This window comes from Triticum aestivum, chromosome 2A (genome assembly GCF_018294505.1).
Source record: "Triticum aestivum cultivar Chinese Spring chromosome 2A, IWGSC CS RefSeq v2.1, whole genome shotgun sequence".
Lineage (NCBI taxonomy): Eukaryota > Viridiplantae > Streptophyta > Magnoliopsida > Poales > Poaceae > Triticum > Triticum aestivum.
The window spans coordinates 10,403,776-10,420,937 of NC_057797.1; the positions used below are offsets into that span (position 1 = coordinate 10,403,776).

General features: G+C 42.8%; 2 protein-coding genes across 2 annotated transcripts; both read left to right on the forward strand.

Annotated features, from left to right (window-relative positions):
* Nucleotides 1–861: 861 nt before the first annotated feature.
* LOC123184231 (probable apyrase 3) lies at nucleotides 862–4,858 on the forward strand. Its single transcript, XM_044596384.1, has 9 exons — nucleotides 862–1,178; nucleotides 1,284–1,412; nucleotides 1,535–1,591; nucleotides 1,728–1,820; nucleotides 1,935–2,131; nucleotides 3,508–3,599; nucleotides 3,700–3,914; nucleotides 4,005–4,194; nucleotides 4,331–4,858. The coding sequence occupies exons 1-9, from the start codon at nucleotides 939–941 to the stop codon at nucleotides 4,459–4,461; spliced, it is 1,344 nt and encodes a 447-aa protein (XP_044452319.1). The 5' UTR covers nucleotides 862–938; the 3' UTR covers nucleotides 4,462–4,858.
* Nucleotides 4,859–8,710: 3,852 nt separating this feature from the next.
* On the forward strand, nucleotides 8,711–10,278 carry LOC123184230 (uncharacterized). Its single transcript, XM_044596383.1, has one exon. The coding sequence runs from the start codon at nucleotides 8,711–8,713 to the stop codon at nucleotides 10,199–10,201; it is 1,491 nt and encodes a 496-aa protein (XP_044452318.1). The 3' UTR covers nucleotides 10,202–10,278.
* The last annotated feature ends 6,884 nt before the right edge of the window (nucleotides 10,279–17,162 follow it).

A 17,162-nucleotide genomic window follows, 5' to 3' on the forward strand; every position in this document is an offset into this window, starting at 1 on the left:
GCAGGAGTAGCAACTCCCAAGCCGTCCACATCGCATCACACCACATGTGCAGGGGCACCATTTGCAGGATAGGAGTAGTTTTATACTATAATACATAACATAATTGTACGTACGTGCATCCCACTGACAGCGTGCTGTCAAGTGGACATAATAATAAGAGAGAAAGATCTGTTGGTGGATAAGAGAGCATACGAGCGAGGCCTTTTGGCTCTCGGGCTTCACGGGCATAAACTTTTCAAAAATCCAATAATCAACTTTGAAAGTTGCAACAAATCTGAAAATAAATGCATAAGTACTTACCATACTAGATGTGACTAAAATTTCGTTACGAAATACATTTTGATGTGGGCTGTACAGAAAAACAAAATCATGCACTTTTATAGTGAATAGTACAAGTGTTAGAAATACAAGATTTTGTTATTTTTGTGTAGCTTGCACAAAAATATATTTTTCCATCAAACATTATAGACAAGTAGTTCAACTCTATAGGCATATGTGTACTTTTTTCAGAATTTTTTTAAGCCTAAATTTTGATTTTGAATTTTTCAAATTTCGGGCTCCATGGAGCTCGAGCTCGGTTAGCAATTCTCAAACACAGTAAGTCAGTAATACTAGTACTCTTCACAGTATAGCTCTACTCCTAACATAGTGGTGCATATCTCTTGTGATATCATTCATAAGCGAGGGAGGAAGATACCGGCAGTCGAGAAGAGATCGCGCATGGCCAAGTGGCGCCCCACCAGAATATTTGCACATGGAGCGTGTTACGCATGGATTGAAAACTGCTTAACTAATGAAATGCTGCCTCCCCTAGATCTCTCCCATACCCTTCCCTTTTTAAACCCTACCCTCCCAACTCACGAGTACACCACTTGAGCTTGAGTAGCAGCAGTTGCACCAGCTAGCTACCTAGCTACGGGTACAGCAGCTCAGTCGCGATGGCTCACATCCTGGGCATCCACTCACTTGTCCTCCTCCTCCTCCTGGCCTCTTCGTCGGCGTCTAATGACATCGTGCTTGGCCGGAAGGCCGGCGCGGCTGTGGAGGCACGGCCAGCACCGGGGAAGTACGCGGTGATCATGGATGCCGGCAGCACTGGCACCCGCGTCCACGTCTTCAGGTTCGACAAGAGGATGGAGCTCGTCGACGTTGGCGACGACATTGAGGTCTTCGCCACGGTATGTATACATTACGCACAATTGCACATCCAGTCAGCCGTTCATGTGTTCATCTACACTACTATGTTCTTGTTGCCTTAATTATCCCGTAATTTGTTGGCGCAGGTGAATCCGGGACTGAGCTCGTACGCCGGACGGCCACAGGACGCTGCCAACTCCATCATGCCTCTGCTTGAGAAGGCCAACACCGCTGTGCCTCGGTCACTCATGAGGAGAACACCCATTAAACTTGGGGTGCGTCCGTCCATTCAATTCCATGTTTAACTTAAGACAATGCTAATATGTGAAGTAAAAAATCAGAGGGAGTACTTGAATTGTTTTCTCCTCTGGGCCAACAAAATTGAAATAATGTGCAGGCGACCGCTGGACTCAGACTCATAGGAGACGAGCACGCGGAGCAAATTCTTGAAGCGGTAAATAATTATTTTGATCACTTAATTAGAGGCTAACTGTATATTTTGATTATTTTTCCTAGTCTCGTTTTAACAGCTGTCAAAATCTAAAATGGACTTGCTAAAATCTAAAACATAACCGATTCCTAAAATACAGGTCAGGAGTGTTGTCCACACCAAGAGCAAGTTTCAGTATAATCCTAGTTGGATCAATGTGCTCGAGGGATCTCAGGAAGGATCTTACTTATGGGTATATACTACTGTACATAACATTCATATAGTAGTATTACATTCAGTACTCTGTATTAATTCACACAAATTAATAGCATATGCTAGAAAAATAAATAAATGTTGCAAATTGTAGGTTGCTCTAAACTATCTGTTGGACAAATTGGGAGGAGAGTACGCCAATACAGTAGGTGTGATTGACCTTGGAGGCGGGTCCGTGCAAATGGCTTATGCCATTTCTGCAGATGCTGCTGCTGCCGCTCCTGTGGTTAAGGATCCGTATGTTACCAAAGAGTATCTCAAAGGAAGAGATTACAATGTCTATGCTCACAGGTTAGTCGTTGGATGCTCAGAATATCCTTGGTTATTTTATTTACATCGAGATTAAATGTTACAAGGCCCTATGGTAGCTCCCCAAATTAATTGATGCCTTGATCAATGGTGAATTTTTAATTAAAAAGGGTTGCAGGCACTCAGTTTAAAAACAATATATGTGTGATAAATACTAGTGGGGCAAGCGGCATGTGAGGAATATACAAAGTCAACCTTTCATTTGATCCAGAAGATCTGGAATCAAACAAGATTGATCGTCCTTACAGTATATTTGGTTGGGAAATCTAAATACAAGATAGATCCTGATTTTAAGTAGATATCTATTTTAGAATAGAGAGGTGCAAAAATGTGTTGCAGGCACTCAGTTTAAAAACAATAGATGTTTGATAAATACTAGTGGGGCAAACGGCATGAGAAGAATATACAAAGTTAAACTTTCATTTGATCCATAAGATCTGGAATCGAAAAAAGATCTGGAATCAAACAAGATTGATCATCCTTATATTTGGTTGGGAAATCTAAATACAAGATAGATCCTCATTTTAAGCAGATATCTTTTTTAAAATAGAGAGGTGTAAAAATGTGTAGAACCAACTATTACTCCTTTTGCAGGAATATGTAAAACCAGTTATAGGTATATTAAATCACTAATAATGATAGATAGTGAGTACAGATAGTGCAAAACCAGAATCAGAACTAATAACATGTACTCCATCTTTCCCAAAATGGGTGACTCAAATTTGCATAACTTTAAAATCAGTGGAAAGCTGAGTCACTTATTTTGGGACGGAGAGAGTATTATGCATACTCATTTAAAGGAAAATATATATTATGCATACCAGTGGAAGATGTGTGGTATATTATAAAGTTCCACACCAAAGCAAAATGGTTTCGGAGTAGGGGTTGACGGTCTTGCACCTATGCAAGGCATATAGGCTAATGCAATAAACAGAAAAGTTTTAGAATTCTCTCGGGCTAGAATAGAAAAAAAACAGGAAATAGACTATTTCAATTATGTTATGTCGACCAATAAAATATAGTACAATTCAAATTAGAAAAAAAAATTGTGAAAAATTGTGAAGCTAATGAAAATATAAAACAAATGACTGGATGCAGTTAAAAGCTAGCCAGAAGCTCTATGTAGCCACGCAAGTAAGAATGATCCAAAAAAACAATGTTTTCATTAATGTTCATACTTTTTTCATAAACTTATATCAAACACTATAAACTTTGAGTTATGAAAAATCTAATATGCACTATAATTTGACATAGAGGGAGTACTTTGCTTGCATTATTTGACTACTTGAATTTACGCTACTAGATTCATCAATAACTTATTTGTGCTAATGGAAAATTTAATGGTGTTTCCATTTCAGCTACTTGCACTACGGCGCAATGGCTGCTCGAGGAGAGATTTTGAAGGCAAAGAATGGACCATTCAGCTACTGCATGCTGCGTGGATTCATTGGTAATTTAAATTACACATGCATGAACACCTTCCTACTTTGGTTGAGTAAGTTCGTAATCAAGGATAGCTCCATCTGATATATAAATATTTATCTTTGAAGGTAAATACACCTACAACGGAGATAAGTACGACGCCATTGCATCGCCAACAGGAGCAGCATATGACAAGTGCAAAGATGATGTGACCAAGGCACTAAAGTTGAGTGCACCCTGTGAAGCGAAGAACTGCACCTTCAATGGCGTGTGGAACGGCAGCGGCGGTGCTGGCCAGGCTGACCTCTATGCCGCCTCCAGTTTCTACTACATGGCATCAAGGGTGAGCCACTGGCTAATTTAATTTCAAAACATCTTTGTGAGAATAACTAATAAACTGTTGTATTTGTGTCTCTCTTTTTGGCTGAGACAGGTTGGATTAATCGACGGTGAGGCTACCAGTGGGAAGACCACCCCTGCAGCATACAGGGCCGCTGCCGAGAAGATTTGCACGCTGAGCCTGGAGGAAGCAAAGGTGGCCTACCCAAAGGCCCGAGCCACCGACGTGCCCTACCTTTGCATGGACCTCGTCTACCAGTACTCCTTGCTTGTGGATGGGTTCGGTAAGTAGCTACATATAGTAGTCTTCAGTCTTTGCCGGTGATGGATTTTTAGTGCGTGGTTGCTAGTGTTTTCTGGCAATGTGATGATAACCAGTTAGACCTGGTTTAGCTGATATGAATCATATGGTGAGTGCAGGTTTGGAGCCAACCAAGGAGATCACAGTGGTGGAGAAGGTGAAGCACGGAGAATACTTCATCGAAGCCAAGTGGCCCCTTGGAGAAGCTATAGAGGCTGTGTCACCCACCAAGCGGCTCCATGACGCATGATTATATTGCTAGTACCTCGCAATAAGGTGCCCATGCCCACACAATAAGATGAATGCATGGACGCCATCCCCAATTCTAGTTTATTTTTACTTATTCTTTTCCTTTGAGACATATTGAGTAAACGGGATAGACATTCACACAGTACACTCATATAATGTTTACCCAAAACTAGAGTCATGATGATTGATGAAGTCACCATAAACATCTCGTTGTCAATAGAAATGCTGCCTACACTGGAAAAATGACCAGCTATATAGGACATACATGTGGTCTTAGATAGGGATTTGGCCTAGTGGACCGGTACCACAACCACTCTCCTAATTCCTAGCCAACCAGCCAATGGTTGCTTATCGTTTTATATCATCCATGGATCAACACTGTTTTATGTGATAATATCTGTGACTGGACTCCCCGTGATTCAGTTTGTTGTTTCTAAAACGTGAGATACAAATACAACATAAGCAGAACTCCTTTAGCCAGGTTCAGAGAATTTCAGGTCCTTGTCCGCCAAAATGGTAAAAGGAAAATACACATTTATTTCTTACTCGGAATATTGTCAAGAAAATGGTAAAACGTGAGTTATAAACTAATAGGAATGAAGAACATATGTGTATTGCCAAAAATATATTGCTATGTTTTGAACCTTTATCTTAAAAAAACATCAGATGTACAATCATTGTCATCTTCACACGCCTCATGCCCACGTCCTGGCTCTGCTCCTGCCACGGCCTCCCGCGCCCTCTGCCTTGCACGACGGGTACATCACGCCATAACCTCAACGGACAGGCCACTAAGGGCATTTACCAACGAAGGGGCTATGCTTCCACCATGGCTTTTGAACGCCAGACGGACCACACCACCTTCAACAAGGCAGCAGCGACGCGCCTCGTGCCGGATCCAAGTGCCATTTGTACGGACGCTATAGATTTCCGCCTGATCGAGTCTGACCGCTGTATGGCATTCTCCTTACGGGTGCGGGTGGAGCATAACTCGTACGACCATCTCCTCCTCGGGCCTGCTTGGGATGAGCTCCTAGTCCATAGGTATGGTGACCGAGGACTCTGATCTGTGGCCCACCATGTCGGAGAAGGTCGTAGATCGCTAGATGAAAGCTTGGGGCAGAGTGGAGTATAGTGGCTAGGGTTTGGTCCGGAGAACGGATGAGAACGAATATATGTAAGGTTGGGGTGCGCCAACATGGGCCGGAACCGACGTGGCGGACGTGTTCGGGCGTACCTGGATATGAGGGTGCCGGTCAACCCGGACATTTGATACTGTATGAGGGGTCCGTCTGGTCAGATTTCTTTTTTTTACCAAGCTGTCCGCCCAGACGTATATAGAAAGGGTTTGGCAAACCGACTGTAAATGCTCTGACCCGACAATGCAGCCGCCATCGGCAGATGACGATTTCAAGGAGCAGACCAAGAAGTTTCCCAATCGATGACCCAACAATGCAGCCGCTGACAATGGACGATGAATCAACGGTGGAGAGGAGACTGCCAATGGCATATGAAGACTTCAAGTGTGTTTGCCTTGCCCATGAGGTAGAGGAGATTGAGGTTGGACACGAAGAACTAATTAAGTTAAGCAGGCGTGCTAAGGCGTCGAGCACTTCAATTAGTTCGTTTATTCTAACCCCGTGTGTTATATTAAACTTCAATTAGTTTTGCACTGGAAGCCCACGTTATAAACCAGTAACCTGCATAACTAGGATCTCAATTTTCTTAGCTATTACAGATCTCAAATATTTTATCAACAAAGAATGGACTTTTATTAGTTTAAAATGAAGCATCAAGGGGATACAAACATAATAAACATGCCATCCAATAGCAAAATCATATAAGATCAAAGCTATGCGTAGGTGAGGAAAGAAAACCCAAAGCACTCAGATATGCGATCGGTAAACTACAACAATGACCATATCCGCATCTATCTACTCATGACAAAAGATAGAGGTTCTTCAACAACAATGCCTTCAAGGAAAGGAATGCCGCTCAAGCATCATTGTTACCGGATCCAACAACCCACCTGCTCTTCTTAGATACCGTGAACTAAATGTACTACAGATATTCGTAAGAAGAAAGAGGCAAATGCATCATCATCAAGGAGGATGGAGCTCAGCTATATGATTAGATTAAAAAGTCAGCTCGTTTGGATACGAGAAGCTCAATACTTTTTTGCAAAATCTCGCAAATCAAAACAGGCGTTAGTTAAATTATAGAGGAATCAATTTTGAAGACTCGGGGTCCGGGAGCACCATGGCGTCGCACTGCATCTGCCGGGCACAGTTACAGTCGGTCTAACTAGGCCCATCCCCTCCCCTCCCTCCCTCCCGTTGTGCCCCTACTTGAAGTCGGCGACCACCATCGCTTTGTACGAGGCGTGGCGGCGATGCTACGTGCTGAGTGGCGCGTGGCTTGACACCGGCTGTCGCTATTGGTGTGTTTGGGGAAGAAGATTCGGGATGAACTAATCATCATTTGTAGGGGACTGAGCATTGGGCCGCACATGAAAACAGAAACGGTATGGCTTTTGTTAACTCTCTGCTGGGCTAGGTCCCACACGTCAAAGGCACAACATGTTGGTCCAAAATTTCTCTCAGCCAATTAAAAAATAATCGCTCAGCCAAGAAAATGGACAACTCTGGCTCTAGTTTTTCTATGCACAACTTTACATCTTTTGGGGTCATCATCGTCAGTCCGACGAAGAAGATCAACTCACTCATAAGTTACGCGGAGTCATTTTGAGCTGACAAGATTTTGAACTGATCCTTGCAAACATGGCTAAGGGACCTGTTAACGAACCTCGAATATAGCATAAAGTCACACATGCATCTCCGCACCTTCTGGTTTTCGGACTGCATCCATCGGCTCAAATCTTCACTTGCTCCGGCAGGATTACATGAACGCATGGCGGGACGTGCTGTAGTTGTTGCAAAGGACGTGTGTCCTTTTTAAAGTCTTTATGAAACAACCTGAAAAACTTACAGTATAAGATTTTAGTAAAAAGATATACAGGCACAATGATAAATTTATATGTTTTCAAAATGATTAAATTAACATTTTGACCAGGAAAAAATGCCAATGCCAAAATAAAAGGCATGATGGGGTGCACGAGATTCTGTCTATGAGCAAAAAAAAAAATGTACCCTACCTCAGATCAAACCGCACATGTTTATGTATGGGGTTCTTGGAATTTGACTTTGCAAATTCTGAAGCTCAGCAACTTCAGTCTTCACATTTGTTTCCAGGAAGTAGCTCACTTTTGCTAAGATGGACGCCTGCACAAGGAGGTTGCAAGAGCTCTCTGGTGCCACCAGCGAGGTGCTGCACTGGCTGGACGCGTAGCACCCCGGTTACAACACGCAACTCCTCCATCACTAGCTTCTCTGCAAGAATTTGGGCCAAAATTCTCAGTCAGTAAATTTCAGAATGCCTGATGCTTTTGGTCATTTCTCTCATCGTAATCATTACAGGGAGCAAATATACAGGGCGACAAAAAGAGTTCCATATACGCAAACAAGTCATTACTATTTTCCTATTTCCATTTTCGCTATTTTGGGGGTCAACATGAGGTCAAGCCTGAACCCTGTAGAATGCATAAGATGTGACAGTCTCCGATAAATACTGAACTAGCACAAAGGAGTAAGCCTGAACCCTGTAGACTGAATGGGTTATGAAGAAACCAACCAAAGGAGTAAATATGTTAAATACATGTTCACTGCATGATTTCTTAAGCATGGAGTTGTGATTGCCATCATCACTGACCAAAATAAAAGGGCACACAGAGTTGCGCTCTGCTTTCCTCCACTGAAGTTCATCTGCAAAAGCCCAGTCAGTTTCCACGGTCAAACTATGCTAGAGTAGAGTGCACATATACTGGATATGCCGTGTAAAATGTAAAACGAGTCCGATGAAAGACAAACGCCAAAAATTAACTTAAACATACATGTCCATATGTGAAAATTAAAGATATGTTTACATGTTTCATGGACAGTTGCGGATATAACTGTAGAAAGTTTCCAAGGTTCGGCAATAATTAATATGGACCTACATACTGTGGATATTATAAATATATGTCAACTGTTTCATGCTGCTTGGATAGTTGGCATGTCCTTGTCACATGTCAGCCACCCTTGTCTGAATCAAACTCCGGAGACTTTTCTATTTTGCCAAGAATCTCTGCAAGATTTGGCAGAGGCCAGCCTAGTTAAATTTGTCTAGACAGAACGACCTCATCAATCCCAGCCATGGAGGCTGCCATGTCTGCAGTTGCAGGTGAACTCCTAAGCCGGTTCATCTCCTTCCTGATCAACAAGTACCACTACTCCAGCCATACACAATCAGAGAAGGCGGTGGAGAGGTTGCAGCATCTTCTGATGAGAGCTTGCACTGTCGTCGAGGAGGCGGACACACGATACATAACCAACTCTGGGATGATGATGCAGCTCAAGATGCTCTCAGAGGCCATGTACAGAGGATACAGCGTGATGGATGCCTTGAGGTACCAAACCCTCCAGGGCAGTGCAGGCTTCGACGAGGTTAGCACTAACGACACATCTAGCAGCAGCTTGCATTTCACCATTCCTTTCAAGCGTTCTCGAACAATAACTCAGAAAGATGGCAAGGCCATGCGCCATGAGCCATATGGTGCCTTGGAAAGATTAGAAGTTGCTCTAGCTAATATGGCAGAATTTGTTGTGCTTCTGGGTGGATGCGAGCGCATGTCTCGCAGGCCATACGACCTTTATCTTTACACCGACAACTTCATGTTCGGCCGACACACTGAAAAACAATATCTTTTGAGCTTCTTGTTGCAGCAAAACCCTCCTGGTGATGCACCGCTTGTTCTTCCGATCATAGGTGGTGCCAAAGTTGGGAAGAAAACTTTGGTTGCTCATGCATGTGGCGACGCAAGGGTTCGTTCACGCTTTTCTTCTGTTTTGCACTTGAATGGAGGCAACCTATTGAGAATACTTGACCATGGAAAGACCATGTTTGGGTTGACGATGTTGGTTGTTATTGAGTTTGCTTCTGATGTCTGCGATGCTGACTGGAAAAAGTTTCAATCATTTTTCATAAGAATGGACAGAGGGAGTAAGATCATAATCATAAGTAAGCTTAAAATATTAGCCCGGTTTGGATCAGTGAAACCAATTTTCCTTAAGGTTCTATCTTATGATGAGATGAGGTACCTTTTCAAGGCAATGGCATTCGGGAGCGTAGACCCCAAAGAACATCCACAGCTAGTACAAATAGCAGATGAATTTGTCAAGGTGGTGCATGATGTGCGAGGTTCACTCGTCGAAATAAATGTGTTTGCGGATGTGCTGAGAAGGAACCTCAATGTTCAATTTTGGCGTTGCATATTGAACAAGGGGGTAAGATACTTTAGAAGGAACCTCTCCATATATGGTGTGCACCCTGGCATTCTTATAGAACAAGGCCATCTAGTGGACATTTCTGACTTTGCTCTGCATCCACTTAGCATGACATTAGGGGAACCGCCACTTAATGTTTCAATCAAGGTGGAACCACCAAGTGTTATATTGGGGGAACTTCTAGCAAATCCTAGCGTGAGACCGAAAGGAGACTTCACCTTAATTGCATGGAAATCAAGGATAGCGCCTCATAAATCATTCACTCATTATGTTACAAGTCATGCTCCAGAAACATATGAAGGTGCCAAGTTGGAAGGTAGTGCCTTGCCAAGGAGGAAGCGACGAGGAGTGCCAATCTAATTTTGTTTCAGAACTCTGTGTAATGTAACTCTTGTTGTATTTCCGACACATGACAAACGGTTGTGTTTATCATTGAACTAAGTGTAACAATTACTGCAAAATAGAATTGTATGTTTTATCATATCCAACAAACCAGCACCTTCTCTTCTTAGATAACAATTACTGCATCTAAAGTGGCAGTACCTACTGGGCTATTCTCAGTAAGGTGGCTTACAGTTAAAGATGGCTTCCAGTTAAAGATTGGCTTACAGTTAAAGAGTAGCTTAAGTCTGCTGGGCGACAGCACCCTTCCCAGGCCAGTACCTCCCATAAAAGCAGTAATTTTCTAACAGAATTTGGGAAACTGAAACAATACAAATTACTGAGGCAATTTCGAAGAACGTTGCCGTCGGCGCGGCTAGTGCACCAGCCCTTAATTCAACACCATTTCTCACTCAACCTGTGGTTTCTTATGAATACTAAAGACACACATAACGCCCGTTGACATCCTAGCTAGGAGCAATGTTTCAGTGACCAAATTATACTGTACATTTGTGCAGTTTTTTATTGCAATGATTTGTGATAAAAAAAGATATCAAAATTACATAAATTCAGCTCTGAAGGTTTGGGCTGTGGGCAAATGTATCCCTATATATAATAGTTGAGTTCACTATTCTACTCAAAGGTAAGCACTAACCACTCTTATTATATATTCTGCTCAACTTGGTCCTAAACAGCTGGTAAATTCCTTTTTAGCTAGCCTTCCCCAAATATCATGGGAATCATGGTCGTGGACACGTGGCTAATTGCCTTGTTTTCTCTTTGCATATTTGATCATGTGAATATCATTCTGTGTACTGTTTTTATCCAGCTGATGGTTGACTGAAATACAGATGAAACACATATTACCAAGAAATTGAGTTTTTAAACCAACATACATGAATTTCAGTTGATTACAGCCATAGCAAACAGTGTGGAACCGGTACTGTTTTGCCAAGACCTTTGGATCGACAGTGTCAATTGAAGTCCAGAGCAGCTTCCAGCCAAAAAGATAGAGCTAGACATCATCACAAAGAGTGGTAAACATGTTAGAACAGATGGAGCAGTTGCACAATTTGATCGAGCAGGTTGTGAACGTAAGCAGATGATGATTGAGAGCTGTGTGCGAAGTACTATCGTGGGCATGTCAGCGAGCTCCTTTTTAACCAACACATAACGAATCCCTGGTGTGGCAGGTGCACTGGTGCAGAAACAAAACCATGATGCATGTGATGTTTACATGTCAACTAGCACAGAGCTATCAAAGCGTATCCCCCAATTGTGTTATTGGATTACACAGAGTTTCTTTTACTTGGGAACAATGTGACCATTATCTAATAAGTCAACAAAATCACGGGAATTTTAGAAACAATTGATTGTGATGGCTATATCAATCACAGTCATCATCTGCTTACGCTCACACCTTCTCCATTGTGCAACTCATCTAACCTGTTCACCACTATTTGTTTTCTGTTTTTACGTACTAATGGCTAGCACTATCTTCCCAGAAGTTGGTGGCGGTTGTTGGCCCAGCCCAATCTTTCTGCCGGCCGCCGGAGTGAGCTCGTGGCAGAACCTCGGTGTCGGAGTAATTGAGGAGGAGGAGCAATGTGTCTGAGATTTGGTCTGGGAGGCTTTCTTCCTTTTCACTACTCTCTACTGAGAGCGTTTCATTGATTTCATACTAAGTACAGAGTAATAGAATACTACCTATCTTCTCTAGACAAAACCACTTCATGATATCACCATGGAGTGGTTGGAACAATGATCGAAGACCACTATTCCCTACATGCCGCATATGGGTCATGATTGTGGCACAGCCGTGCGGTGTGCGCCGCCCCATGTGTAGTCAACACATGGGGGCCCACCCCATGTGCGGCGCACATGGGGCCTGACGCGAGCTTCCTTCCCAAGAACCTCCTTCTCGGGATAGCCCTTCCGGGAGACTGGGTCCAACATTCTCCCCCTCAACCTTATCTCTGGGGTTGGATATCGACGATCCTGATCTTGTCGTGCAGTTCTTGGAGCCGGTCGTGGCCAAGAACCTTTGTCAAGATGTCGGCCTTCTACTCACCAGTTCTGATGAACTCCACGATGACCTTGCCCTTCTCGACGTAGTCACGTATGAGGTGATAGTGGAGATCGATGTGCTTGTTGCGGTCGTGGAGCACTGGATACTTGCAGAGTAAAATCACTGCCTTGTTGTCGACGAAGATGAGCGTAGGGGTGGTGTCATGGTTCAGCATCTCGCGGAGAAGGCGAGCAAGCCAGATGCCTTGACAAGCCGTTGTAGCTGCCGCGATGTACTCCGCCTCACACGAAGATGCGGCGACAACCCTCTGCCTTATAGATTGGCAGCTGATGGGGCTATCCCCGAGAAGAAACAACATGCCCGAGGTGCACTTCTGGGAGTCCACGTCACCAGTATGGTCGGAGTTGCTATATCCGACCAAGCTCTCACCGACGCCACGACACACATCCATGTGTGAGCGTACCCGTGATGTACCGAAGTAGGTGCTTGATGGCAGCGAGGTGATCACTACTTTCCGGATTCCTCCAGGCCAGAGCGATGCATACCGGAAGGCAAAGACGTCTCTTCTGGCTGATCTTTGTTGCTCTTACTTGGACACTATGGACCACGGGAAATAAGATGGTGATCGAGAGGGTCTTTCTATGACGTGCCCCTAGCTTTTTCTTGAAATTTCTTTGCGTTCTTGTAGCACTGACCCTGCTAGCTAGGCAACGGGATCAGGTGCGCCTAGAACGGATGTTGGATGCACTGCAGGCCTCGGCGCGTGGACTAGTTTCGCCAGCGTCCACTTGATAGGATGACCCATTGGTGATCTTGTTTATGCTTTCTCTTATGTTTTCTGGGCGTGCTTGTGATGTGGCCGCACCAGACTATCTATGTATGTATGTTGCAACTCAATGTTAGAACAGTTGGTTGCTTCATTTATAAAGCAGGATGAAAGTTTGTTATGAGAAACCACCTAAAATAGAGTTGGGGGGGGGGGGGGGTGATTTGTCCGTATTTGTAATGTTTAGGGGGCTAGATACCCTATTTCACAGTTGAGGGGGTTAAGTAGTCCACGGATGAAATCTCCGCGGGGGGGGGGGGGGGGGGGGGGGGCTATGTGGACTTTTTCTCCGTCCGGCTGTAGTACGGCTGTAGTACTATTCATCCCTCTTTCCATTCTCATTCTCATCCCGTTCCTTTTTCTCCGTTTGTTCGTTGATCTATGGATTCATCCACAATTTGTTGCTAGATCCTGCCAAAGGAGTGGAGATTTGCTTTGGCTATGAGAAATTGGCTTGCGCATGTGAAGGCTAGTGGCTGCACCAAATCCATCGAGTGGCCTACCCGTGCATCATTAAAAGTGGGAAGGAGATGCTCTTGGAGGACAGATTGGACAGAGGCTGGGGCACGCGTTCCTGCCACGAATTCTGTGCCCCCTCGAAGCAAGCACGTGAGGCAATGCGGTAACCCTGACTAGCGTTGTTTCCCTGACTGGCGCTGCTCTCTTGTTTGTGGCACTAGGTCGAGAGTTGTTCTCGGATATTCCATCCAATGAGTAAAACAATTTTTCCATACCACTGTTATTAGTGCAGAGTATATGTAATACTCCTTTCATTTACATTTATATAAAGCCACCAATAGTAATCGAGGCAAAAATTAATTATGTTTCCTCGTACTAGTGACTTGTTAATACATGCATGCATGCAGTCATAATGACACTCACTTACTTGCTCCACTCAATTTTCTTGCATGCATGTGGTGTATTAATGATCCCAGTAAACGGGAAAAAAGTTGGGTTGCAAAACATGTATTAAATTTCACCTTGATACATGCAATTTCAGTTTGTGGCCTTGTATATAAAAATGGAGGAAGTATGAAAGTTCTTGCTCACATTAGTAGAATGTACTTAGCACATGTTATAATTTCTTGATATATATCACAATAATCGCAGTAATACTTGTCAGTTTCCTTTGTAGTTAGTTTGTGTCAGTCAAACCACGATCATTTGAATATTTTCGTGGAGATCTCTTAGAGTCATTGTCGTGAAAAACTAACTAAAGTTAGAGACCCGAAGAAGTTGAGAGACATAAATAGATATGGTTCCATTATAACTGATATTACTCAGTCGTCACTACATGTCTGAGGGTCCTGTTCCTCAAGAAGTGGTGATACCATCTCTAAGAAGAAGTTTGATGCATTAACTAACTTCTCTGCTTTATGTGCCTCATTCTAGTTAGTTATTCAGTGTTCTCCTTTTGGGAAATATTTCTAGCGCTCCTTATGTATTGCTATATATCTCGATCATTTTTGGTAACTTTCTTGAGCCGAGTACCTGCACACATGGAGTTAATCAAGTTAAACTATTATTTTACATTGGTGAATAAATATGAGTCACGGATCATTTGTTGATCAATAATAAAAGATAGCATTCCATACCTCTAAAAGCTAAGAAGATTTGTCCTAACTTCGTCGGTCGTCCAGTTGCACTCACATTCACGGTTTTGCGTACCGCCTGAGAAAAACGGTTACCGCGCGGTTACCAAGATTCTCGTCGCCCCCCGAGAAAGGCATATGCCCAGCAAAAAATCCCGAAATTTTTGAATTTTTACCTCCAACCCATATTAGTATAGATTAACATCTCAAGAATATAACAATAGTTAGCTGTTGGTGGTAACCATGTACTTCCTTCATCAAGACGACGCAGGTTCGAGTCCTCATTGTTACATAACCATTTTTTGTTTATTTTTCAAAACATGTGTTTATTTTTCAAAATAACAAAATATGTACGTGAAAAAGAAGGTCCACGGGAGGAGTCGAAATAGCGACCTCTTTGCATAGGGCATATAGATGTTCCACAGAGATAATATCTCTTTTGTGATCAATACCAGTTCAACCGCTATCTATATTGAGGCTAAAAGAATTTGAATTCAAAATTAATAATAAATTTCGTCCGAAATATATTCGGTATTTCTCGGTAATCGTGGTAACCGAGAATCCACCCCCCCCCCCCCCCCCCCAACGAGAAAATCTGTCCATTCAGAATCCAAAACCTTGCTCACATTACAGTTTTGACTGTTTTTGATGTTTGTCTGTTATCACAGAACTCAATTTTGTTGATGATGCTTTGGTCAGGTAGCAAAATTTGTTTTGCAGTGTTTGATTTTGTTGATGTTACTCTGCCCGGGTAGCAGATTATGGAAGACTTTGATTTCGTTGGTGGTGCTCTCAGTCGGATAGCAGATTTGTAGACTTGGATTTGTCTAGAATTGGTTGACTCTGACTCTTGGGCGTTCTTTCGATGTGGCTAGCTGAGTGCCTTTCTATTTTGTTGCCTTGACCGACTCTATGTAGAGTTCTTTTTATCCTATACTCCATGTGGAGTTCTATTAATGGAGTCCCTGCAGATATGTGTGCATGCTAAGATAACAAAGATCACGGGATAAACTATTTAGGTATATAGTATATAGGATATGTCACGTATACAACCTTTTCACACAAAAAAAGAGCAAATGTACTTCCGTTGGGAACAAACAAATATCAACAGGATTCTAATGTGCCTGATTAGAAGGACAACGTACAACTATACAAGTATAGACATGTGTATGACAAAGAACTCTCAGAAATAAACAAAGGAACCGTGAAAACGTGTTAACATAGGACACGTACCAAGCACACACATCCTACCCTCATGAGCACCTCCGAGATACTGACCCGGCACATCATCGACTTGAACCTGATGGGTTGGGTATACCATTGTTCACCTAACCATCTAATCACAAGTTGGTTCACGTCTTCTGTTTTAATTATATAGTAGATACATTGGGTCTATGTCTTATTCTGAAATTTATTCAGGTGGAAAATCCCCCCCACCCAAAACAAAAACATAATACAAATTTACAGTACGTTAATTTATCATGCATCGATCCCAAAATACAACAAGAGTTACATTACACGAGTCCCAAAACAAAATTAGATTGGCACACCCCGTTGTTTTCTCCCTGGCAAGGTACTACTACCTTCATGTGTATCCTGAGCACGACTTGTAAGCAAATGAACAAATGATTTATGAGGGGGTATCCTTGATTCATATCTAATTAGAGTGAAGTCTCCTTCTGGTCTAAAACTAGGATTTGCTAGAAGCTCTGCAAATGTCACACTTGGTGATTCCTCCTTGATTGGAATATTACTTGTATAACTTGTCATGGTAAGTGGATGCAAAGCAAAGTCCGTTATGTCGACTGGAAGGCCTTGTTCCATAAGCTTGCTGGGGTGTGCACCATGTATGTAGAGGTTTCTTTTAACATGCCTTGTCATCTTGTCAAATATGCAACACCAAAACTGAGTAGTGAGGTTCATTCTCAACACATGTGAGAACGTATTTATTGCTACAAGTGAACCTTGCTTATTGTGCAACTGATTGGCAAACTCATCTGCTAATTGCAGTAGTCGTGGATGTTCTGCAGGGTCTACGCTCCCGAATGCTAGGGTCTTAAAAAGATACCTAAACTCATCATAAGACAAAACACTTAAGAAAATAGGATGCACCGATCCAAACCGGGCTAATCCTTTAAGTTTACTTATGATGATGATCTTGCTTCCTCTGTTCATTCTTACGAGAAACAAGTGAAACTTTTTCCAGTCATCATCGCCTATATCAGAAACAAACTCTATAACTACCAAGATCATCCCAAACATGGTTCCTCCATGGTCAAGTACCGTCAAGAGGTTGTCTCCATTCAAGTGCAAAGTAGTGGAGAATTGTGAGCGAACCCTTTCGTCTGCACATACATGAGCAACCTTCCCAACTCCAACACCACCTATGATTGGAAGAACTGCCGGTGCATGAAAATCGTTGTGCTCCAACAAGAAGGTCAAGAGATTTTGCTTTTCAGCATGTCGGCTGAACATGAAGTTGTTGGTGTGAAG

What these genes read in the sequence shown, in the direction of transcription:
- LOC123184231 (XM_044596384.1), top strand. Translation starts at nt 939, where the DNA reads ATGGCTCACATCCTGGGCATCCACTCACTTGTCCTCCTCCTCCTCCTG. An exon ending in GAACACCCATTAAACTTGGG is followed by an intron (nt 1,413 to 1,534) that starts GTGCGTCCGTCC and finishes AATAATGTGCAG; the next exon opens with GCGACCGCTGGACTCAGACT. An exon ending in CTTGCTTGTGGATGGGTTCG is followed by an intron (nt 4,195 to 4,330) that starts GTAAGTAGCTAC and finishes TGGTGAGTGCAG; the next exon opens with GTTTGGAGCCAACCAAGGAG.
- LOC123184230 (XM_044596383.1), top strand. Translation starts at nt 8,711, where the DNA reads ATGGAGGCTGCCATGTCTGCAGTTGCAGGTGAACTCCTAAGCCGGTTC.